The sequence below is a fragment of the Enoplosus armatus genome, chromosome 12 (assembly GCF_043641665.1).
Source record: "Enoplosus armatus isolate fEnoArm2 chromosome 12, fEnoArm2.hap1, whole genome shotgun sequence".
Lineage (NCBI taxonomy): Eukaryota > Metazoa > Chordata > Actinopteri > Centrarchiformes > Enoplosidae > Enoplosus > Enoplosus armatus.
Window position 1 is genome coordinate 801677 of NC_092191.1, and position 26118 is coordinate 827794.

General features: G+C 45.1%; 1 protein-coding gene across 1 annotated transcript; it reads left to right on the plus strand.

The window, feature by feature from the left end:
• Positions 1–24198, plus strand: mmrn2a (multimerin 2a). Its single transcript, XM_070916467.1, has 11 exons — positions 1–233; positions 6890–7012; positions 10025–10131; positions 11516–11599; positions 13702–13926; positions 17757–18187; positions 18341–18538; positions 18899–19363; positions 20633–20996; positions 22629–23153; positions 23638–24198. The coding sequence occupies exons 1-11, from the start codon at positions 1–3 to the stop codon at positions 24039–24041; spliced, it is 3159 nt and encodes a 1052-aa protein (XP_070772568.1). The 3' UTR covers positions 24042–24198.
• The last annotated feature ends 1920 nt before the right edge of the window (positions 24199–26118 follow it).

The window sequence follows — 26118 nt, forward strand, 5'->3', positions numbered from 1 at the left end:
ATGACAGCAGTGGGAGAACTGGTGCTGGTACTGGGCTTACTGGTGAGTGCTCACTGTGAGGTGAGAGCACGAGACCCTGAGGTGGAGGAGGAGGAGGAGGAGCTGGGAGGAAGAGCAGCAGGAGGAGGAGGAGGAGGAGGAGGAGAGTTCCCTCCTCACCTCGAGAGGCTTCACCCCGGGGCGACAGAGACCCCCCCGCTGGGAGAGAGAGGGAACTACCCAGCCCGAACCGGGTGAGTCCAGACGAAACACATCCTGAACTCAAGCTTCCTCCATGTTTTCTCTGCTCTCGACTGTTCCCATCTGAGAAAGTTCCTTTCACTGAAGAAAGCTGAGTGATAAAGTGGGAGGTGAAGCTGCAACGATTAGTCAGTTCATCATTTATCGTTAAAGTTAAAGATATTATAAATATTTAACACCTCCAGGTGACATCTGAAGGACATGTTTCACTATTTTCTGATGTTTTTTAGACTAAACGATTCATCGAGAAAATAAACGGCAGATGAATAGATAACGAAAAGAACTGTTAGTCATATCTACTTATATATTAATCGTATTCAGTTCTGTGTTTTGCTGATAATATCTGAGATGTGGGGACCAGGGGCGTAAAGTAACTAAGTACATTTACTCAAGCAGATCATTTTGAAGTACCTGTACTGTACTTGAGTAGCTTCATTTTATGCTACTTTATACTTTTACTGCGCTACATTTCAGGAAATATTATACTTTTTACTCCACTACATTTATTTGACAGTTTACTAGTTACTTTTCAGATTATGATTTGACATAAAATACATATAATAATCTTATAAACTACAATGGATTGTTAAAGATTTAATCAATGGTTTCCAAACTTTTCAGCTTGTAACCCTCTTACAAAAAATCTGCTTCTGTTCGGGGCTCGGTGTCACATTTCAGATGTCTGAGGTGTTATTATATACAGTAGTTAAACTAGCTAACTGTATATACAGTAGTCAAACTAGCTAACTGTATATAAAGTAGTTCAAACTAGCTAACTGTATATACAGTATTTAAACTAGCTAACTATATAAAGTAGTTAAACTAGCTAACTGTATATACAGTATTTAAACTAGCTAACTATATAAAGTAGTTAAACTAGCTAACTATATAAAGTATTTAAACTAGCTAACTGTATATAAAGTATTTAAACTAGCTAACTGTATATACAGTATTTAAACTAGCTAACTATATGCAGTAGTTCAATTAGCTAACTGTATATACAGTATTTAAACTAGCTAACTGTATATACAGTATTTAAACTAGCTAACTGTATATAAAGTATTTAAACTAGCTAACTGTATATACAGTATTTAAACTAGTTAACTGTATATACAGTAGTTAAACTAGCTAACTGTATATACAGTATTTAAACTAGCTAACTGTATATAAAGTATTTAAACTAGCTAACTGTATATACAGTATTTAAACTAGCTAACTGTATATAAAGTATTTAAACTAGCTAACTGTATATACAGTATTTAAACTAGCTAACTGTATATACAGTAGTTAAACTAGCTAACTGTAACCAAACTCTAACCTCAACCTGATCCTCTAACTTAATCTAAATATCAAGGCCTAAAACTCAAACTGGTCCTCACAAAGATAGAAGTATACAAACACACAGTCGAGCCTAAAGCATCAGAAGTACTGAGCAGGGAGAGTTTAAATGTTTTGACTGCCAGCATGCTTACAATAGGCTGGTACCACCCAGGCTGCTGACACACACACACACACACACACACACACACACACATTACTTTCATGATTTTATGAGTCTCAGAGAGGATGTAGGCGTCCTCACAGGTATTAGACCGAGCCGGTCCTCACAGTTTCACACTGAGCAGTAAACAATGTTTAACTGCCGTTTATTATTTCATGTCTGTCAGCTCTATGGATGGTAATGTCTGTCTGTCTGTCTGTCTGTCTGTCCACCACTTTGGTTCCAAGTGTCTCAACATTTAGGATGAACTGTGATAACGTTGATATACATACTGTATATATACCAGCAGGTAAACTAATGATATCCCCATCAGCCTCAGCTGGACTTTGTGTTTACTGCTAGTTAGCTAATGTTAGCATGTTAACACGCTAAACTAAGATGTGATACATGTATTATTCATTTAGTATTCGAGTGGCACTTTGTTCAGTTTTAATCTAGTGTATTAAAGTGTGGAGGCCTTTGTGAATCCTTCCTGATGGTGATCAGTGATTAAGCTGCCAGTTTGCACTGAAATCAAAAGCTGTGATACTCGCAGAAATCTGGAATCTGACTGCCCCCCGTCAGAAGGTAGTTGGCTTGTTAGTATCATGGAGGGATTACTGAACAGGAATACTGGGAAGAGGCCTGTGGCCCCCGGACCAGAGCACCTGTATGAAGTGACTGTTTTCTTGTTGGAAAGTCAAACAGCGACTCAACGAGACACAAATATTGGAGTGATGGTTGAAGAGATAGCAGGGTGAAATGTTGAAATGTGAACCTTCATCAAATGTTACAGCAGTTATATTATTATGAAGTGATCAGCTGCATGGTGAGATTTTGGATGCTGGTTTTAGGACCAGTTTAGTGAGGCGTGTGACACAGACTAAAGAAGAGGATTAAATCATTATTCTGACCCACATCCATACATTAAACTGCAGGACTCGTCCACAGATTCCCTGATAAAATGATCCCTGAGGGCTCTTAACAAAACAGCCCTCCATTAGCTCTAAGAGCCCCCCCCCCCACCAGCCCCCCACTAGCCCCCCACTTTAAACGCTGCTTTAATGACATCGTTCACAAACGGAGCTCTTTGTGCTGCGGGTCATCGTTGTGTTGCTGTAATGGAGAGCAGCTTTCCAGGGTTGCTCTGTTTTCTTTAGCCTCAGCGTTGTCTTTGCAGTGTTGTGGGTGGGGGTGGGGGTGGGGGTGGGGGGTAGGGTGAGGGTTAGGTCAGAGATCAACAGGTAGTTAAGCGCTGAAGCTTCAGAGGAACTTAAAGGTGAATTCTTGTGTTGTTATAAATCCTGCTTAATTTTTCTATGAAATCAACTTGACATCTACAGTATGTGCTCTTATTTTGAAGGATACACAAAGCCTTCCTGTCTCTGCGCTCCTCTTTCTCTCCATCATGGTGGCCTTCCAGGCTGAGAGGAGTGTTTGTCTCGGTGTTGTGACCTTCAACCTCCTCGGCTGCTCGACTTACTGCTGATCCTGGAATTGAAGGCCTCACTTGAATCCTTTCAAAGTAAAAGTTCACTCTGCAGTCTGAACTGTGCTCAGAGCACATGCTGCATCTTGAACAGAAGAAGAAGAAGAAGAAGCTCAGTGAGCTTTCCGATCAAAGAGAGCTGAACCTGCAGATACCGTGACCATGAAGGCATCATTTACTGCTCATTGAGCCGTTATCAGAAGACACACAGCTGGCAGATGAAAGGACGACACTCAGAGACGCAGATTTAAAGGCAGTGTTTGTTCTCAGACTGATGATCATGCAGGCGGACAGTGAATCTGAACATGAATAACAGTCAGATAAGGTCTTTTTCTGGAGAATGTTCTGATTTCTGAGAGCTGAAAGTTACACTGAAGGCTGAACTGCCGGCAGAGATGTCGTGTAAGAACAGTGAGGAGGTCCAGAGAGTCCATGTGAACCAACCGCAGACACTCGACTGTCCTGCAGATATTCCAGCTCTCCACAGGATGAACCCTTTAGATCTGAATGACTTCCTCTAGCGCCACCCTCAGGACAAACTGCTGCTATCTGAGCAGTAACTCTGTTAGTAACGGACCCTCCAGTCTTCTGTTCTGTGTTCGGTCCTCAGGGCTCCTGCAGTCTCATCATTCAGACTCTTTCAGATCTGAACCGTGCAGCTTGTTTTCCTCAGGATGAGTCAAGGTCTCGCTCTGAAACAGCGCTTTCTTTCTTGAACGCTCACTGAAACGAATCCAAACAGGACAAACAGAAAAGTGACAGTTTTACAGATCACAGCTGTGTGGCTGTGACACTGAGGCTCAGCCTTAATAAAGAAGAGATGTCTCCAGTTAAGATTTGAGGACTCTTGGTCCACGTTGAGAAGTGACGCCTCCTCTTACAAAATGACTGACAGCACAAAATGAAACCAAATGACTGGATGTTTGTGTTGGAAAGGAAAATCCATCTCTTCAGTCTGACACGTTCGACACATCCAGCAGTTATTTTGTGAAGTTTTCTAATTGAGGGTCTGAGTTTAATCACAGAAGTGCAACAACAAGCGCAGAGTGGTGGATCACGACGGTGCGAAAGGGCTGCGTGAAGGTGAATATAGATCTGTGGTGATTAATAAATACACTGTCAGCCAATCACATCACTGGTCTCAGCTTGCTGTCTTTCACGACCTGCGTGATGTCATCAGGTTTCCCTCAAAATATCCACAACAAGTCTGCGTTGAAGGTAGCTGGCTGCTGTATGAAGTGACTGTTAACATGTCTTGGTGGAAAGATAATCAAACGGCAACAAATGACGTGGTCGACTTTCAGTCTGGGGGTCCTGCTCCGATGTAGGTGGGGGGGTCTTTCACATGTCTGCATCCAGGTTCCTGTTGTCTGACTTCCTGTTTGACTGTATTTGGATTATTATGATTTCATATTAGAATGTTTAAAGTTTTATCTTAACAATAAACAGTATAACAGAAGAGGACGCGGCCTCTGTGACGCCCCCCATTGGTTTGTGGACTACGTTTTGAAGCCTCCAGTTTGGCATTTTGGCCGTCGCCATCTTGTTTTTTGGAACCAGAAGTGACCATGTTTGGACGAGAGGGTGGAGCTGAGGACCTGAGAACCCGAGGACACTCTGCAGGCCTACCTGTACCTGCAACCTGACTGCACCTGGCTCCTGGCTGCGCCGTGAGAAGTAGCTGCTAACAAAGTTAGCTTGTAAATGAGCCCGACTCCTAGAGTGCCTTTTAGTACAACCGAACGCCTCCATACTGATTGACAGGTGGCTGTGGTAGCGACCCGTCAATCACCAGGTAACCCTGCTTTATCGTCTGTTTGACTCTAACTGGGACCATCATTGACTAAATGAACATCAAGCCGCATTAGAGAAGACTTGAAACTAGCGACTGAGTCCATGAACTCATGAGGAAAATGTTTGCTGAGGTCGTAAATCAGGTGAGAAGTCGGGTCGTTTTCTCATAGACTTCTATACAATCTGACCTCTTTTTACAACCAGTGGAGTCGCCCCCTGCTGGGCAGGTTTAAGGCACTTCCACATTGGCTTCACTTGTCAGACCTGCAGGGTGGTGCTTGATCTTAACACAGTTTTACAAATGTAACGCCCTTCTTTAAAACTATGCCCCAGTATGCCCCCCCCCCCCCCCCCCCCCCCCCATTCAAAAGTTTCTAAACTATAATTAATAATGATTGAGTTATTAATTGATCATTTATAAAACATGTTCAAACTGGTTCGCAAGTCGCAACTTTAGGAAATTACGTTGGAGGATCCTCGTCCTGAATGTGCTGCTGCAGGTGATGATTCAGCGTTTACACAAAGAGAAATGTTTTTCAGGCTAAATGAGGACAGAAGAGGAAATATGTGAGATTAAGCTGCACCACGAGAAGCAGAAAAGACGACAGAAAGAGAAAAGCTTTAGTTGGAGTGATTTGGCGCCCAGCGTTCAGTCTGACAGGACAAATTAACCTGAAGGTGAAGATTAAAGATTTATTCTCTGATGTGGTTCCAGAGCCCTCTCAGATCTCCTCTCAGCCCTCTGTTGATGTTTTCAGACTCACCTGTGCATGAAAGAGCTGCAGGCTGCAGAGGAGTATGAGCCTGAAGGTGTGTTTGGATTCTACTGATTAAACCCTGTATAAACATTCATGTAGTGCACACTAGTCACAGGTCAGAGGGCGGGGGGGCGAAGTCATCCTGAGTCCTGGCTGTGATTAGGTTCAGACAGCACTGAGTCAAAGCAGCTATAATCAATAGTTTCACAATAACCGTGTGTTGGTGTTTCTGAATCATCAGCTGAACCTTTATAGTGACTTTCATTGTTCGTCTGTTCTGGTTCACGCTCACGGCGTCGTGTTCAGAGACAAAGCTGTACAAAAGAGGTAGTGAGCTTGCTACTGAGCTAATCTACAGTACGGTAATCTTCACCTGAACACACCTTTATTTTGTAGTTTCACCATCTGCCCTTAGACCCACACTCTGACTCTGGAAAAACCACCAAACAGGCCGATATCAGGATTAAAGTTTGAGTTAGTGTGTTTGTTTGCTTGACTTCAGGTTTGCCCTGAAACACAAGTCTGTGTTATCTGTTGTGTCTCACAGCTTCTGTCACAGATGATGTGGGTGATTATCATTTTGCAGGATTAAATTGTGTGATTTGATTGGATCACTTCACAGCTGGTGTGACTCAGTGAGCACTGAGTCTCTGGAGAAACAGAGATTTGATGCCGTTGTGATGCGGTTTATAAATGACCGGTATCGGGCCGCAAGGAAGTCACATGATTCTGCAAAAAAAGCCCTCTTACCATCAGTGAAGAGATGCCACAGGGGTCTTTCTTTGGTCCATTACTATTCACATTATACATAAAGAACATTATTCTTCCTAATCAGTACTTCAGTGTCCATCTTTATGCAGATGATCCAGTTTTATATGTCAGGCTCTAACTCATCCTCAGTCTGCCTTTGATTCTTCATTTTAATCACAGACTCTTTTAAATGCAGATACTAGTAGAAGTAGAAGTAGAAGTACACATTATTCTCCACATCCACCAGTGTCCTTGACTGTCCCGTCATTAAGACTTTGCCGATGACAAACAAACATGGTGTTGTTTGACCTCTGAGCCCAAATAGGAAGGAGGCAACAACAAACAGTTAAAGACTGTGTGTGTGTGTGTGTTGTGCAGGAACTGGTGTGCGTTTGTGCAGAAGCGTGTGGTTACCGTGGCGATGGCGTGTGGAACAGAGAAGTACACCATCAAGTCTCGGAGTCCATGTCCAAGCGGGACGCCCAACTGTCAGCTGGTCATGTGAGTACACAACAATAATAAGAGTGTGTCAGAGGTGGAAGAAGTATTCAGATAAGAGTATTTGTACAGTGTGGTATTAGTACTGTTACAGTAAAAGTCTGTGAGTATACTCAGTCAGATGTCCTCCTGTGTCTGTCCTCCTGTGTCTGTCCTCCTGTTATAGATTCTGTCATTAGAGGATTATTCCTCCTCATTAATGTGAAGCAGGATGTTACTGTTGGAGTTGAGGTGGAGCTCATTCTGAACTATCAGCTAATGATTATTAGTTCACTGTGGATGAATCAGCTGATTATTTTCTCCTTAATGGATCGATTGTTTGGTCACAATGAGCCAGAGCCCAAAGTGACGCCTTCACAAAGCTCCACATTATTAACAAGACGTTACAGTTATTAACAGCATTCAGAGGGAAAGCAGCACATCTGTATCTGAACAGCTGGAACCAGGAAATGGTTTCACACCATCAGTTCACTTCCTGTCAGTCCACTGATCCATTAACGGACTGATTCAGCTGGACTTAATAAACTGTTTAATGACAAAACATCATGTTTTTTAAACTTTTCATGTTTTAGTCTGTAAAGTCACTGAAGCTGTCAGATAAATGGAGTGAAGTCAAAAGGACAATATTTCCCTCTGAGATGACTCAAGTAAAGTACAAGTACCTGAACTGTGTACTGAAGTACAATAGTTGAGCAGATTATTTATCTTTAAGATTCAAAACAAAAACAATGTGTGAATAAATCATCAGCCTCCTACAAGAACACATAAAGCAGAGGTGAATATACAGCTGCTTTCATTTCAACCTAAAACAAAACCCGACTCTGCTGAACCAGGATGGACCAGGTCCAGAATCTTCCAGCAGGTCAGTCACAGCTGCAGGTCTTCTTCATGCTTTTATTTAGAGGCAGATTCACACAGTTTTACATCCAAAACAACGACGTGGACGTGGTGTAAACCTCTGATGACTTGTTGTTCAGCTGGATTGTATTTGTTATTGGAAATAAAAAGAATCTTAGTTCAAGGAGGTTGATGTCAACTACAGACTGACTCAGGAACAGCGAGTATCCAGGATTTTAGATATTCAAATCTTCAAAAGCTCCTGCACTGCAGAAAGTCTGACCGGAAGAACCAAAGACGTTTTACAGAAACTTCTTATCTTAAGCCTTAAGTGAAGGAAGAGTCTAAGATCCGCAAGTTAGGAAGTTTCTGTGATACAAGTACAAGTCAATCGGCGGTGTGAGGTATTTTAACTGCCCCACGGGGTCCCGAGGTGAATCTGAGGGGTTATAAGATGCTTGAAGGGAACAGAAAGTAGAAAAGTATTTCTATTACACAACATCAGATTTGTTGTTGAGATTCTTTCGTTTTTGCCTTTTCAGGCCTGATGAAGGAGAGTCGTGACCCACTGGTCTAAATGTTGGTTCAAACCTCCTCCACACAGCCAGGAATAAACCTCCTGCAGGGAAATTCTCAATCATTTATTTATTGTTTGTTGTGCTTGGCCCGAAAGTAGCTGAATGGCAAAATATTGGGCCTAAAAATACTGGAATCAGTCTATAAAATACTCATCGTGTTATAAATACTTCACAGGACAGCGACGCTACAAACACATGCTGATGAATATGATGCATCACTGTACATGAAAGTACCCAACAGTACATAAAGTACTTCAAATGAGCTCAACCTGAAACATCTGCAGCAGGAAAATGACAGTATTGACAGTACTTATATACTGTTACTGTGATACTGACAGTACTTACATACTGTTACTGTGTACTGAGTACTTCTTCCACTGCTGGTTATCCGTAAGTGTTGGTGGGGGCAAGATAAAGGGTTTGGTTAATAAAGCTTATGTACTGTACTTTAACAGCGTCTCCACAGTTTATAAAACTACCAAACTGAGAAACTGGAACTTTTCCTGAAACTGATCCAGAGTCACAACATCCTGCCGCTCTGAAGGACCAGAAGGACACGATGAGGACTTTATACAAACTGATGAAACCCCATCAGATAACGGTCCTGGTGGTCGAGCTGAAATCCACACTGCTGGACCTCTTTGATTTAATTCTGACAGCAGCAGAACTCTGATCTGAGATCAGATCCCCGTCGTCTCTGTCCAGCTGTCTTCTGTCTCGTTGATGTTTTCATCTTTAAATTCAATTTCAGGTGTTTTTCTGTTCAACGACTGTCGTCATGTGTTGTTATTTCACCTCCAAGGTTCAGGAAGGCTTACTGTGTGTGTGTGTGTGTGTGTGTGTGTGTGATGTGTGTGTGTGTGTGTGTGTGTGTGATGTGTGTGTGTGTGTGTGTGTGTGTATATGTGTGTGTGTGTGTGTGTGTGTGTGTGTGTGTGTGTGTGTGGTGTGTGTGTGTGTGTGTGTGTGTGTGTGTGTGTGTGTGTGTGTGTGGTGTGTGTGTGTGTGGTGTGTGCGTATGGGTGTGTGTGTGTGTGTGTGTGTGTATGTGTGTGGTGTGTGTGATGTGTGTGTGTGTGTGTGTGTGTGTGTGTGTGTGTGTGTGTGTGCGTATGGGTGTGTGTGTGTGTGTGTGTGTGTGTGGGTGTGTGTGTGTGTGTGTGTGTGTATATGTGTGTGTGTGTGTGGGTGTGTGTGTGTGTGTGTATATGTGTGTGTGTGTGTGTATATGTGTGTGTGTGTGTGTGTGTGGTGTGTGTGTGTGTGTGTGTGTATATGTGTGTGTGTGTGTGTGTGTGTGTGTGTGTGTATATGTGTGTGTATGTGTGTGTGTGTGTATATGTGTGTGTGTGATGTGTGTGTGTGTGTGTGTGTGTGTGTGTGTGTGTATATGTGTGTGTGTGTATATGTGTGTGGTGTGTGTGTGTGTGTATATGTGTGTGTGTGTGTGTGTGTGTGTGTGTGTGTGGTGTGTGTGTGTGTGTGTGTGTGTATATGTGTGTGTGTGTGTGTGTGTGTGTGTGTGTGTGTGTGTATATGTGTGTGTGATGTGTGTGTGTGTGTGTGTGTGTGTGTGTGTGTGTGTGGTGTGTGTGTGCAGGTACAAGCTGTCCACCCGGCCGATCTACAGGCAGAAGCAGCAGATCTTCACCGCTCTGCTGTGGCGCTGCTGTCCGGGACACGGAGGAGACAACTGTGAGGACACAGGTGGGTCAGCAGCAGCATCGCTGTTACCATGGCAACAACAGTTACGATGGGTGCCGTGGATAGAGGCCACAAAGTGCACCTCTTGTGTTCTTGCTTTGTGAGATGTACCTTCTCACGTCACGGGACATTTAACATTAGGCAGTGAATGACAAATGAAACACCTCTTGAGGTAAAAGTGTGTTTGAACAGTGTGCACGTCCAACAGGTGCAGGACAAAACACAGCAACAACGGAGAAGGACAGTTCAGCTAAAACACATGTAGCCACTGTGTACATGTGCTAATATTAGCTATCCATTTGTTTAGCTAGCGCAGTACTTAAAGGAGCACTTTGACGTTTTGGTAAAATCTCTCATTTAGTTTCAGTGTGAGTTGATGGATGTTAATGCAGTCTTGTTGTCACAGTGAGGTTGCACAGACGTGGTTGGATGATACACTGATCAAGAATATGTTTGATCTTTGGACAGAGCCAGGCTAGCTGTTTATGCTAAGCTAGGTGAACCGTGTCCTGACTGCAGCTCTGTACTCATCAACTCACTCCTGTGACACTGTCGGACTCACGGTGGACAGTTAAACAACACAAACACATTCCTCTTCCTTCTTAAAACCTGCCGCCTACATTACCCACAGTGCAACTCCTCCTCTGACAGTTGGGTGTGAGATTAGGGTGCGTTATGCTAGCAGCGGAGCCTCTAGCCTGATCACGCTCACAGTCTGCGTGTCTTTGGGTTGTGGGAGACAGCCGGAGTACCCGGAGAGATGGGCGTCGGTTCAAACCTACAAACCCTCTTTCTGTGAGGCGACAGTGTGACCACTGCACCACCGTGCCGCTTATATATATATATATATATATATATATATATATCTCATCAGGAATTGTTGTTATGAGTTAATCATTTTATCAGAAAGACTGATGTCAACACCTTAATGTTTCACTTCACTTGGAAAATAAAATGAATCTTGAGTTTCAGCGTGTGAACATGAAGCTCAGATGAAACACTGACTGTTCAGTTTGACTTTTACAGAATAATAAACACAGAAATAGATTCTATTGTGGGAAAAGATCTAAACTGTCCCGGCTCAGTCTGGACCGTCGTTTCACTCTCTGTACAAAAACAGCTGAACTTTGGCATCACTCAGGAACTTAATGTAATCCAGACTGTGTGTGTGTGTGTGTGTGTGTGTGTGTGTGCGCGTGTCTTTTGTTTCTGCCAAAACTCAAAGTTTATCAGTGAAAATATAAAAGTAAAAGTCATTTCTACCTTCAGACTGAGTTTTCCTCCTCCTCTTCCTCTTCCTCTCTGCTTTGATCATGACGAGGGTTTTTAAACTCTATTTACTGAACTCCAGATTAAGAATACGCGTGTGTGTGTTTGTCTCCGACAGTCTCTGATGCACAGCTGGATCCTGGAAGCTCGGCTCTGATTGGAGGATCTGAAACAGCGAGAACAGGTATGATGAAGGTTCATGGTTCAGCTTTGTTGCCACTATACAACACGGGATCGTACGGTGAAAGCACTGAAGAAAGAAATGAAAAGGAAAACTAAATTATGTTTATACAGTTTTATATATATATATATATATATAAACACTTTAGGGAAGAGGGTGTGGACAGCTGCTCCCGTAGGACCGACCACCAAGGTCACCCCCCCCCACATCCTCGGCCTGTAAACACACAGTGACTCACTCCCTGACGGAGGGAGAGTGATGTTATCAGGGCCCTGCAGCCACACTGTGTGCAGAGGTCGGAGGTCACAGCAGAAACTAATGCGACTGTGACCTGATGGAGCTGAGCACGGAGGGTGGAGAGGTGTTTTAACTTGAGCACAGGTGGGTGGGGTTTGATCCTGGTGCAGGACAGAGTCTTAATAAAGCGAAATATGCTCCGTCCATCAGGGCTCTGAGTTTCTAGGAACAGACTGAGATCAGACTGATCACTCTGATGGACGGAGAAGTTCACTCAAATACTGCAGAACAAAACTACAAATACTTCTCAGTCTTCCGAGTATCTGAAAGTAAGAGACAGACCTCTGTCTGTGCAGCCTCAAGAGTTTGTCCTGTTTGGCGTCCAGCTCTTGTTGTTTCTTTATTCGCTCCATCAGACCTGTGACATCACATCCTGTTTCAGTGCAGCGTGTGGAGACATCTGATTGGACCGGAGACAAACGTGAGCTACTTGTTTGGTAAAAAGGTCCTGATCAGGTTTGTAGCTGCTGGCAGTTTGGTTCAGTTTGGAGTTCAGTTCTGCTAAACTCACTTTAAACAGAAAAACTTGTCATGTGTTGTGAGGGGTGAACTCACAGTGTAGTACTGCAGTACTGCTATATACATGAATATTTGTACCATGTGTGGCTCTGAGAACTCTGAGAATCAAAACAGTCGATGTTTTTGGAAAATATTCAGACTGAAATAGACCTTTGGCCTTTAGAGGCTTGATTTAACAAAGAAAGACAAACAAAGAGGCCACACACACACACACACACACACACACACACACACACACACACACACACACACACACCTCGACATGGTACAGTCCGCTCCCACCACGCCTCCGATTGAACCGACTTCCTGCGAGCTAAAGTCGATGTAATTAAATCATCAGCAGCCCAGCAGAGACACGGTGGACACAATAACAGGAACAGTGAGTCATCACCGCGGTGATGTGTAAAATATAAAAGTACACTTCACACCCTGCAGCAGGCTGTACAGGTATGTTTTTCCTGACACACAGTGCATGCTGGGATACGGACACGAGCTGCTACACAGTGTGTGTGAGCAGGAGCACCAGCAACACTTTCAATACTACATATGAGTATTGTTGTAAGACAGACTCTTTATGGAGGACAGCAGTCACCTGTTAGTGCTGATGAGTTGACAGATGGAGGAAACAGAGTGATGACACTGCAGGACTTCCTCCTCTTTGTTTAATCTCCAGTGAAGCGGCATCAGTGTGTTTGTGCCCTCGGCCTCGACTGCAGGTCACTGATACGGAGCTCCTTGTTCCTGATTCTGTCACTGACTCAGAGTTTAACAATGAGCTCAGAGCCAAACAAACACTGAGGAAACTCCCCAAATACATCAGCCAGTTTCCCATCAGCCCCTCTGTCTCACTCTCTACCGGTCTGCCTGACTTCCTGTATTACTGCTTTTATAAACTGAGGAGTTTCATTTATAACAAAACATCAGATTTATAGAAACTCTTCATGTTTTCATCTGTCGTCAGATGAGTGAAGTCAAAGGGACAATATTTCCCTCTGAGATGTGGAGGAGGAGTAGAAACACTCAAGTACAAGTAACTCAAGTTTGTACTTAAATGCTGTTCTTGAGTAAATGTACTTAGTTAACACAAACAAAAGATGTCGAGGCATCAACACCCTCCTGGATGCTGTTGAGATCATGTAAACAGGCATGTGAACAACCAGACTTCTCATGTTCCATGTAAACGTTGTATCCTGGATGTGATGCTGTGCTTGTAAACAGACTCCAGGTCTGTACAAAGCTGCATGGTGAAAGACAGCTGAGCAAAGTGTCGCAGGCCGCTGATGTTCTGTCTCCTGTGTGTGTTTCAGACGTCCGGCTGCAGAGCGGCGACCCCAACCGCGAACAGAACGACCACCAGCCGCCCGTCAGCGCGCTGCACGACACCGGTTACCCAGACAACCAGCACAACACCACGCACCCGGCCCTGGACCCGGGCCCCGCCCGCAACCCCCATCACACGTCACACCGCGCCGCGAACACGTACGACCACCTCCACCATCACGACCACCGGCAGCAGGAACACCACCTTCCTGGTGAGTTTTGAAGTAACAGTCGCAGGGGACATTTTACTGCTTCAATACTTTTACTGCAGTAGAGGATCGGAGTACTTCCTGCAGCCCTGGTGTTTAACATGTAGACTTCTACCTGTTGAGTAGAGTCGTGATTACAGATGCTGACAGCCACACATCTGTTCACACAACGTGTGTGTGTGTCGATGGATGTGATGATAAATCTGATGTCTCATTCACATCCCATGAGGGGACTGTGACACACACACACACACACACACACACACACACACACACACACACACACACACACACACATACAGACACACACTTCCTTCAGGAAATCCCCTCTTTCTTCTGTCTCCCATACATTGTATGTGTGTGTGTAACTACAAGATGGCTGCATGACCAGCATGTGCATTACATCACACACACACACACACACACACACACACACACACACACACACACACACACACACTTCCTCCGTCCTGTGTGGAGCTTATTTGGTGATCAGCCTCCCTCTCAGGTTCCCACAGCGCTCTGACCTTTGACCTCACTGACCAGCCAGCATTACATCATCCTTAAAGAAACGTTCTTAAACGTTTATATATATATAGATATAGTTATCTCTCTCTCTCTCTCTCTCTCTCTCTCTATATATATATATATATATATATATATATACACATACAGCATGTTGTTCTACAGAAGTAATAAGACATTTTCTGGATAATAGTGTCCTAATATTAGGACTAGCCAGCTCAACCCTGCAACACAAGAACAAAGCTGCTCCTTTAGCTGTTAGCTTTAGCTTCTGTTGCATCATGACACAGTTAGCATGGTATCATGTAAATAGCCATCCAGTGCATATTTAAGAGCCTTTAACAGGCTTCTCATTTTAAAACGAGTCAGCTGGAGTTTTAAGCCAATCCACAAAGTTAACATTAATTAGCTACAACAACAACAACAAGCTGCTTTTACTTCTGTCTGAAATCAGAAACCTTTTGTTCCAGAGTTTTGATGTGAATCTGCCACCGTCTTAATTATAAACTGCATGTTTTCAGGTGTTTCATTAAATGAAGCTTTATTTACAACAGAGAGGTATCAGAACAGTCACACAGAGACACAAACATGAGGTGAACTACAGACCAGGTGATGATTATCACATCAAAAGCTCATTTGAGCTTCTTGTGCTGTGTTGTCTCTGTTTCCCCACGTGGCTCATTAAAGTGTCGTCTTTCTTTTTAATTGTGACATTTACAACAAAACGTTAGAAGAAGCAAACAGAACACAGTTGTGTAACAGACGTTGTTTTGTCCGAACAGGAAGTCGACTCCGCTCGGCCGTAAATCACACTGACAGTCATTAGACAGAAACGCTGCCAGCTGACAGGGGTGTGTTGGATTTCAACCTCCAGACGCCCCCACAGCACCGCCCCCCGCACCACTGCAGCTGGAGTCTGAGGTGACCCGGAGCTTCCTGTCGCAGCGTGGCCTCACTGTACCGTGACCTTTGACCTGTCGGTGCCCCGCAGCATGTGGGAAAGAGAGTTTAGTTTGTGGTAATGAAAACAGGTTGTGATGAAAGAGGCTGAGGTCACAGTGTGTGTGTGTGTGTGTGTGTGTGTGTGTGTGTGTCTGGACTGTGTCTCTAGAGGACAGTGACAGCAGTGACCTGAGGCAAACACACACTCATGTTTGTATTTCTATACCTCTGAGGACCCATGATAAATTCCTTGTGCCAGCCCCTAAACTGAACCTAAACCTAACATTAACCCTGAAACCAAGTCTGAACCTTCAAACAGCCCTTTGAACAAGTGAGGACTGAAAGAAATGTTCTTTACATAAAATGGCCCAACTCCTTTTCTAAAGGAAGGAGCTACCATTGCAAAGACATCCCTTCTTTCAAAAGTCTCCTGATTTTCCAGGTATGAACTAATTTGGTCCTCACAAATATAGAATTACAAGAGCAAACACACACACACACACACACACACACACACACACACACACAGTCAAACAGGTGTGCAGAGTCTCCTTTCATGGTCATGGCTCATCAATAATTATTGATTATTGATTAAATCCTTTAGTGACACAGTTTGTTATGAGTGAAGCTTCCTGTTTTTTATGCTAACGTTGTGCTAACGTTGTGCTAACGTTGTGCTAACGCGTGATGGAGGCTTCTGTGCTTTTAACCCGTGTCGTCCGCTGATGTTTCGGGACACTCGCTCTTCATTTCTTTGTGTAGCCCGTGTTAGCGTTAGCACTGGTGCTAGATGCTGTTTCTCACTGTTAGCTGTAAGAGCTAACATGACACATAGTGTGAACTGGAAACTCAAAGAAAACAATTTGAACTTTTCTGGTGAATGATGGTTTATACTTGACGTGAGGATTCTAATGTGACAAACCTTTTTATTCCCTCTGGTCATGATAACTGTCTGCTGATGATCAGAGTCAGAGAGACCTGGATCAGGACAGCTAGTTCCTAGATCCACCAACAGAATCAAAGCTGCCACTGAAAGATTAAGAGTTTCCCTGTTAGCTAGATGTCTCAGAACGTAGATGTGGTTTGAATCAGGTGGAAAGTTCACTGAGAAGACGATAAATAGCAGGAAACGTAAGCACAGTTGGGTTTGTTTCAAACTCCAGAAATAACAACAAGACGCAGGATCAGATGGATCCTCTGAGCCCTGAGGCGTCTCAGATCTCTGATGAATGAGGTCCAGCTGGAGGACCGGCAGCGTCCTGCGGTCAGTGTGTCTTCTGGCTTCAGTCTGTCAGTCTCTGCTGAACCAACAGAAACAAACCGTGAAATCTCATCTAATCTCTCAGCGTCTCTCCTGCCGGAAACACAGCTTGTATCATATTTGACCGTGAAGCCCCCGAAATCTCCCGACAGCCCCTCGGTGTGTCGGCAACATCAACACAGTGTTTCCAGAGGCAGCGAGCCCAGCGGACAGACATGGCAGCAGCCTCGGAGCCCTGTTAGCCGCTTTGTTTCCCTGCTGGATTGTTTTCCAGGCGGAGGGTCGTGCCGTGTTTATATTCCAGTTTGGAAACTAAACTGGTTCCATTTTAGAGCGGAGAAACCAGCTACTGGCCCCCAGAGAGCCATGATTCACCAGGGTGTGTGTGTGTGTGTGTGTGTGTGTGTGTGTGTGTTTGCAGTGGGGGGGGGGGGGGGGGGGGGTGTACGTGTAAGGGAAGCTTTTTGTGATCATGTTTTTGTTTTAGACTAAAAATGTGAACATCACATTTCTCAGAGGAAGAATCCTGATAACTTTGATCTTTTCATGTAGCAAGTCAAACTGCAGCGGCACCATAGCATGCTAACATGCTAACATGCTAACTGTGTGCATGACTCTGCAGGCTTCTTATGATGCTCATATTCAAGTATTGCAGTTCTGTAACGTGCTGGTTCCATATTTCAGTTTTCAGCTTTGATCAAAGTAAAAAACAACACGTGAGCTCTCGGTGGAGCCGACGACGTGGCGGGGGGAGATGTTTTGATGTCACGTGACCACCCGAGGCCTCCTCTCTGGGTCTGAATACAGGACGTTCTTCTCAGTCTGCCTCCGTGTTTCACGTGGGAGCTGTTTAAAAGTGTTTTACATCATAAACTTTATTGAACCAAGTAACAATAATGAAAGCAGTAAGGCCAACCAACGGTTTGGCCAGCAGACGGCGCCATTTTAACTGTATCAGATGCTTTGAAACAATGAACCATTTTCAACACAGTTGCTTCAGAAAGTTTCCTCATCACTGGTTTGTGGTGAGCAGCAGATCGTTTTGCTCACGTCCCCTTTGATGCTCCATGTGATTTGAAGTTTGATCTGTAATTGATTGATTTAGATGCGGTGCAGTCCGCCGCCCTCCCGTACCCAGACGCCCCCGCCGCCCTCCCCGTTCCCCACATGATGGCCCTGGTCATGTCCCAGCTGCAGCCGGTCCTGGAGGGCTTCAACCGCTCACTGGAGCACCTGAGCCGGCAGGTAGGGGACTTGGCCCGTGACGTGGCCCAGCTGAAGAGCGGCCACCTGGGGCCGGAGCTGCAGGCGAGGCCCCCGGACAGCCCCGAGCTTGACAAAACAACGGAGGAGCGCCTGGATGCCAAACTGGATGACGTGTTTCAGAGCATCCGGGAGGTCTGGAGGCAGATGGAGAGCCAGCGGACCGACATGGAGAACAGGCTGCATTCCCAGCATGCAATGCTGCACTACAACCTCACCAGCTTTAAGACGGACGTTGACATGAAGCTGAAACGCCACCAGAAGATGCTGCAGGTCGGTGGACAGGGACAGCTCTCTTCATTAGTTCATCATTTACTTTATACAAGTTTTTTATTTTGAATCAACAAAAACAAACTTGTGTTTTAATGTGTGCGAAGCTGAAACCAGCTGATTTTTACTGGAATTAACTAAACACTCTGATCCCAGGTCAGCCTGCAGGCCATGAACACCACGCTGGCTGAGCTGAAGCTGGACCAGGATCAGACCACTGAGGGTCAGGAAGAGGAGGACCGCCTCCCTCCTCCCTCCCTGCCTCCCCCCCATCCGCCGCAGCCCTCAGACACCTCGGCACTCTGGGAGGCCATCGAACGTCTGGACGACATGGTGGTCAACAACACAGTGAAGGTTTGTTTATTATGAGTATATCTATTTATCCTTTCTTACCTCTGGACAGACACGCTCATGTTTACAGTCACTGTCAGTCGTGATCTGAGCTCTGCAGTGAGTACGAGGTCCTGTTCGCCCCCTAGAGGCGGCAGTGTTCATTACAGCCCTGTTCTGTAAAGTTAGTCCTGAGGGTGGCGCTCGAGGGGGAAAAAGTCATCTGAAGGGTTCATCCTCTGGGGGTCATCACAGACCCCCAGTGAAGATAGGGACCAAATCAAGTTTGCACAAACTATTAGACAGATATTATTAGATAATATATTATGTGTGTATGTCATCTATTAGACTCAAACATGAAGCTGAAGGTGTGTTGTTGTGCAGGTCGGCGGGCTGGTGGAGGACGTGGAGGTGACGTCGGGGAACGTCCAGCAGCTGAGGCGAGACTTTAAGGAGCTGGGGAAGCAGATCAACCAGACGGCCCGGACCAGTCAGATCCAGTTCATGGAGACTGGGCTGGAGGTGGAGGCCGCGAGGGAGGCGGTGCTGAGGCAGGTGGGTGAGCTGGCGGGGAACCTGAGTCAGCAGAGCCAGCGGCTGCAGGAGATGGACGTGGACGTGGACTATCTGTACACCGTCCTCTACAAGCACAACTCGTCTGGAGACTGCGACTGCAAGGGGCTGAAGGCCGCCGTGGCTCAACTGGAGAGGGGCGTGGCCAATGTGACGGAGCTGGCCAATGAGAACCGATTAGCCCTGGAGGAGAGCGACGAGGGAGGGGCCGGGCAGTGGGGCGGGGCCAGCGACTGGGAGCCGGCGGTGGAGGCGCTCCAACGTGGCCTCCAGCAGGTACGAAGAATAAAAACCTGAAACCGTTTTCAGACACAAGTTACAGCTCGTTTCTGGTCAGATTCAACGGAGAGAAATCCGGTATTACAGGTTCACACCTAAAGAAGGAGGCCAAACACGAGTACGTGACCTTCCAGTTAATGTGAGGTAATGTAACGTCACAGGCCGAATGCAGTAAGTGACACTCAAAGACCTGGTTCTAGTTAATGGCTTCAGAAGGGGGCCGGTTTTATCCTGGTCATGTTACAGAGCTCCCAAATCAGCTAAATGTTCTCCTGGCTGATGCTTTGAACCTCATAATAGTTGAGTCAGCTGACAGGAAATGGATCCATCTTTCACTGTATTGTTTGAACACACAAGACTTTTTATTGTGAAGTTGATTCTTGACGATGGAAACAGTAAACAAACCTTCCTCTGAGGAAACCATGAGAGTTCATGATGATCATCTGTATTTTTCTTCTCATCTTTAAATCTCACGTTCAGACTCGAAGCAGCAGTGAATGAATCTACTAACAAGTAGAGTTTGGTCTCAGTTTTATTCCAGTTCAGATTCTGCTTATCGAATCCACTTCTTATCCAATCTTGGTTCCGACAGACGAATATCAAAGGCTAAAGTCGATGGATATTGCTGTGAAGAAATCACGTGACGCAGATAAAAAGCTCACAGCTGCTCACCAATCCACGGCCGGAAATCTGGAGTCGGTTCCAACTCAGAACCGGTTCTTGATACTCGACCCTACTAACAAGTGTTGTGTGTGTGTGTATCACAGCTGATATATCTTATTATTATTATTATTATTATCATTATTAATAAAACTCATCAGTGAGCCTCACTGTTGTTTCCTTCATCACCATGAACACACACACTGTAGTTCATCTTGACTCACACACACACACACACACACACACACACCGTCCTGCTGCCACAAACACTCACCAGAGCTCCACATGTGGATTCATCCGCCGCTGAAAGTAGTCCTCAACAGATGCACTATTTCCTGCTGTTAGTTTGATAAAAACTACAGCGAGCAGCTGTTGGAGGGAATGACTGAGCCTTTTAAACATGAAACTGAAACTATATATTTATGTTTTTAAAGATTGACGTCTTCAGTAGGAACCAATGGGCTGAGAGCCACAGACAGGAAGTGAGACAGGAAGTGAGACAGGACTGAGAGATGGACTGACAGGTTGATGGTTTGAGTCTGAACATGAGATTTGTTGCTTTATCTTTTAATGAAACATCTTTCTTTTCTCTCCCTCATCCTGCAGGTGAAGGAGTCTCTGACGTCGGAGCAGACCAGGTCCAGGACTCTGGACCACAGCCTGTCCCAGCTGAGCAGCTCGGTGAGGGTCAGTCTGGCCGAGGTCCTCGGTCTAAAGGAGTCGGACAGAAAGCTGGAGGAGCAGATGCAGCACCTGTCCAGCTCCTTTAACTCTCTGCTGAAAGACGCCATCCGACACAGCGACGTGCTGGAGCTGCTGCTGGGGGAGGAGGTGCTGGAGTTCCTGGAGTGGCCCGTTCAGGACCAGGAGGCCCACTCTATCCCGGCCCTGAAGGAGCACCTGAGGCACCTGCAGGAGGAACTGAGAGGACACAACCTGAGCATCACCTCCCTGCTGGGCAACAGGCCAGGTATGAACCCCCGGAGGGAGGGAGCGCTTCGGGTTCGACCTAAAACCTGAAGAGGCTTCAGGGACTGAGGTCCCTTTTGTTTTCGGGTCCGTCTTTAAACAAGACTTACGTGCTGTATGTTGGACACGACTCCACTGTAAAAGATGGAGGACGAAATCCACAATCTGTGTAAACATGACCTCTACAGGTCACCTGAGTCTATATGGAGCTTCAGTCTGAGTCGGATCTTCATGTTTACTGTCGAGTCTCAGCTGCAAACTACAACAGCCGGGACGTGTCTCTCTGTGTCTTTCTGTGTCTCTCTGTCTCTCTGCGTCTTTCTGTGTGTCTCTGTGTCTCTCTGTGTCTTTCTGTCTCTCTGTGTCTTTCTGTGTCTCTCTGTGTCTCTCTGTGTGTCTCTGTCTCTCTGTGTCTCTCTGCGTCTTTCTGTGTGTCTCTGTCTCTCTGTGTCTCTCTGTCTCTAGTCCATACTACTTACTAATCCCATGCAATATGTACCAAGTACTTATTGTACAAATACTAGCAGGAAGTGATACAATACTTGATCCACTGCTGCAGTTTTACCACCATCACAGAGTAGATTTATTTTCTGCAGGTGTGAGCAGCTCCTCCATGTCCTCTGTGCACTGCATTGTGGGAGAAAAGTATCCACCAGCAGATTGTTTTCAGTATAGTTCAGTTTATTTAGATTCAGTGTGTTTTTTGGACACAGCGACTTGGAAGGTTCCTGCTCGGTGTGACTCAGACTGATGAAGACTCATATGATCTTCAGCTGAACTTTAGAAGAAAGACGACTGTGGATTTGTCCTCCGTCTCTTACAGTACAGTCATGTCCTCAGTGGACAGGAGGAACAACTCTTAACATGCGAGTCCTTTAGTGCCATCAGTCAAATACAGCCCTGAGCAGCATCTAGTGGCAGCTGTGAGAAACTACAACAACACAGCACGTGTGCAGAGGTAACACCTGAGGCTAAAGTTAGCATGCTAACATTTAAAGTTTCATCTCTATATTTCATGCAACTATAAAACAGACAGCTGGATGTTTGTTTTCAAGGTTTTCCATCTACACAATAATCTATTCTTAATATAAAGAAGACATTTGTCTATTTTAACACAAATATACCAACAACATACTACATATATCGTTCTCTGTATTATACTGGAAAATATTTTATTTTCCATATTTACTGTGTTATTCCAGAGCAGACAACAGTTACAACTGTTTTAACGCTGAGGACAATCTGACTGTCCCACAGTCACCTTTAGACCACCTCAGTATGCATCAGCGTCACGTGGGTCTCTCTACCCCCCACCCCTTTAGTGGACCAGCAGCAGGTCCTGAGTCACTCCAATGGGAGAAGTGAACGGGAGCACAGATTATGACCCATTCTTTCGCCCCGTAGGCACCAAAGTAAATATTGAATTAAAAGAAATGAAACGTCTGTTATTGTTATTATCTTTGGTATATAAGATAGGTTAAGTAACAGGAAGTAAAATATCATTATCATTGGTGATCTGGAGAAACAACTCGTTCTTAGGGGGTGATAACACGGTCAGCATCCTGAACCTCCAGCAGGTCGCCCCTGTTCTTCTCTTATACTATGACTCACTTTTTACTCCTTCTGCTCCCAGGAGGAAGAGAGGAGGTACCGGCTGCTGACCAGCCCTCCTCCTCCTCCCACCTCCTCCTTGACGACTGGCCTCCGACTGGCAGCATGAGGAGGAGCAGCGGTGGAGTTCCAGCCAGGGAGCGTCAGCTCCTCCTCCACCCCGAGGGGAGGCGTCCGGAGCACGGAGGAGACGGCAGCGATCTGTGGAACCTGGAGAAAACTGTGGAGGAGCTGGGGCTGAAGGTGCGCCGGCTGGAGGAGAAACCCTGCAACACTTCTACTGACAGAGAGGCGCCGCCTGGTGGGGTGGAGGCCAAATTGCAGGCGGAGGTGATGTGGCTGAAGAGGGGGCTGGAGGAGCATCTGAGGGTGTTCAAGAACGTCTTCAGTAATGCCGACGTGCTGGCGGGATCTGACGCCACGCTGGAGCTCGATAAACTGTGGCAGCTGGTGAAGAACAAAGATGGGAAGAAAGAGAAGAAGAGAGGAGGAGGAGGGAGGGAGGGATCAGGAAGAGGAGGAAACCATCGAAGCAGGAGGGGTTCAGGTGAGCGTAGACTCACGGTTTTCTTCTTCTAAACCTCTCTTACTTTTTTTTGTCCGTTCGCGAGTTTCAAGTTGGTTTTATCAAACTCTCTGAACGGCACAAACTTTTCATGAATCACTCGTTTCAACTTGACCACAAAAAGATGTTTCCAGTCATGAAAGAGTTAAACAGAATACACTTGTTGTAAAACAACCGATTATCGTTTTCACACTGAACTTTTGGTGCAGAATAAGGATTCATCATGTAAACTAGTGAGCTTCAGAGGTGCTGGTAGGTGGATTTTGTTACCTTTGGACAGGCCACGCTAGCTGTTTCCAGTCTTTATGCTAAGCTAAGCTAACAGGCTGCTGGTTGTAGCTTCATGTTTCATGTACAGACATGAGAGTTGTATCAATGAAGCGTATTTCCCAAAATGTTTGAGTGGTTCTTGCATGAGGTCCAGGTGTTTTTTTCCTCCTCCTCCTGACCCTCCTTTTCTCTCCAGGTGTTGTTCCTGTCCCGTTCAGCCTATCAGAGGACTCTCTGCTGGTCGTGGCTGGATCTCCTCTGAGTATCTCAAACGGCGTCATCGCGTTAGAAGCATCTCTGAACCGGGGTCAGTTTTACTCCGACGCCGGCACCTTCACGGCTCCGGTGAACGGGATCTACCTGTTCGTCCTCACCTTGGACCTGAGGCCGGGCCCCGCCCACGTGGTCCTGAGGAAGGGGTCGGGCGGGGCTCTGGTGTCTCTACACCGACAGGAGGTGACGGAGGCGGGGCTGGTCACCAGTGTGGGCCTCCTGCTGCTGAGCGAGGGGGTGGAGGTGAGGCTGGAACTGAAGGGAGGAGCGTGGGCGGAGTCAGAGGACAATGTGTTCACTGTACTGCTGCTACACCAGACCACCTGAGGGCGCTGTGGACCAATCAGCTGACAGCTGGAGGAAAGACACTGATCTGACTCTGGGGGGGCGGAGTAACCGAGGCCACAGAGTCAGAATTTGTTTTAAAACACATTCGAAATGACAATTTAATATTTGCTGAATTCCAGCTGGTGGAGGCTTTATACCAAAGGTTTGAGAGGGAATCAAACCCTCAACCCAGCAGCCAGTTCTGATAAATCTGTGGAGAGTTCTGTTAGAGTCTGAGCTCCACAAACGTCTCCAGACCTCCAACATGACAACTAGAAGAAGTCTGGAGGAACTTTCATAAACAAGCAAACTGAGACGAAACTGATGTTCTCAATGTTCAGTGTCTTTGTGTTAAAGTACAGAGCTGGAGTCAGGACGTTGTTAGCCTAGCTTAGCATAAAGACAAGAAGCAGCCTCTAAAGATCAATGATTAACATGTTGTATCTCATTCGTTTCATCTGTACACAAACGGAAATGTAAACGCTGGCAGTTACTGGACGTGCTGGAACTATTTCTTGACAAACAACAATGTATCCATCCGCCCAGTATTTCTATGCAGTGTCTTCGGCTCCAGTGCAGGTTGCCAGATACTGCTTCCAGATTGTATGCTAAGCTAGGCTAACCATGTCCTGACTCCTGCTCCAAAAACCCAATGACATTACTTACTGTATGAAGAATGAAAGTCCAGTCTGCTAACTGACAAGAAGGGACCGACCTGTTACCCTGAAAATATTATAATTATATTAGAAGTCACAAGAGCTTAACATTCAGTCTGACTGCTGCCCAGGGAACCCACAATGCTTTGCTCTACTTACCGAGCTCGACACAACAAGCTTTCGGCCATCACAGGTATCTGATCACTTCCTGTTACACTCTGATTGGATGTGCTGTTGACGCTGCAGTGTCACTTTAACCTGAAGTCCTGATGAATCATCAGCTTCTGCTCCTCGTGAAAACCTGACCACAGATCAGCTGCTGCCAAAAGTTAAACATGTCTTTACATCAATGCACATCTGTAAACCTCATCATATCATCTGTGTTGTAAGGGAATCTTTACTTTACATTCTGTCTATGAAGAAGATATTTGTACGTAAAGTCACTTGTATCTGTAATGTTTGTAAAGTACCAATATAAACACGCAGAGCACTATATATTTATATAACAGCTGAGCCGTTTGTTGGGACTGAAAATATGTTTATATGAAAGTGAGATGAGACTAAACTCACCTGTAACTTAATAAAAAGGTTTTATCTACAGACGTCGCTGTATGAAGTTACGACGCTGCAAACACCTGAGAGAGACGCAGATTTATAAGTTCCTGCTTTGAATCTCAAGTCGCACATTTGCTGCGTTTTCAGGGTTTTTTGACACATTAAGAAACTTTATGTTGTTTACACGTCTTAGTTTAGTCCATGTTCAGTGAGACGACATTAAAGTTAGTTTAGTTCATGTTCAGTGAGACGACATTAAAGTTAGATTAATCCATGTTCACTTGTTTGCTGTTTGATGAGTGAACTGTGACCCAGCAGGTAAAATAACACAAGAGACACTCTGAACTTTTAATCATTTTAATCATCTTCTCATCTCTGTTAAAGTCTACAGTGTAGAAAAATAAGCATCAAAAATATACCAAAATCAACTAAATTAAATCTGGCGAAGCAAAAAGCCAAAAAAAACAACAACACAACTTTGACATGGTGAAAAAATAACGTCTCTCGAAGCAGACACTTTTTGTGCACAATTATTATTGTTATTATTATTATTATTATTAATAATATGGACTCTGGTCTGAACTTCAGAGTTAAATTCAATTCAGATTTTATTCTGAAAAGAAGTCAAACAGCAGATCAGAGTTTACGATGAATCAAATGATCAATAATAATTATACCTTCAGTAATCTAACCCTAACCCTGTTTGTTTTCGCTCACCTGGAGCACCAGGCGGGCGGGGTCAGCACTGGCTTCTTGGCAGTAGGACAGATCAACTCAATCTGTTATCAAACAGCAGTCTGGTTTCAATGCGTTCCTTCAACATCTACTGAACTGATCTAAAATACAAAACGAGAAGCGTCTCCCTG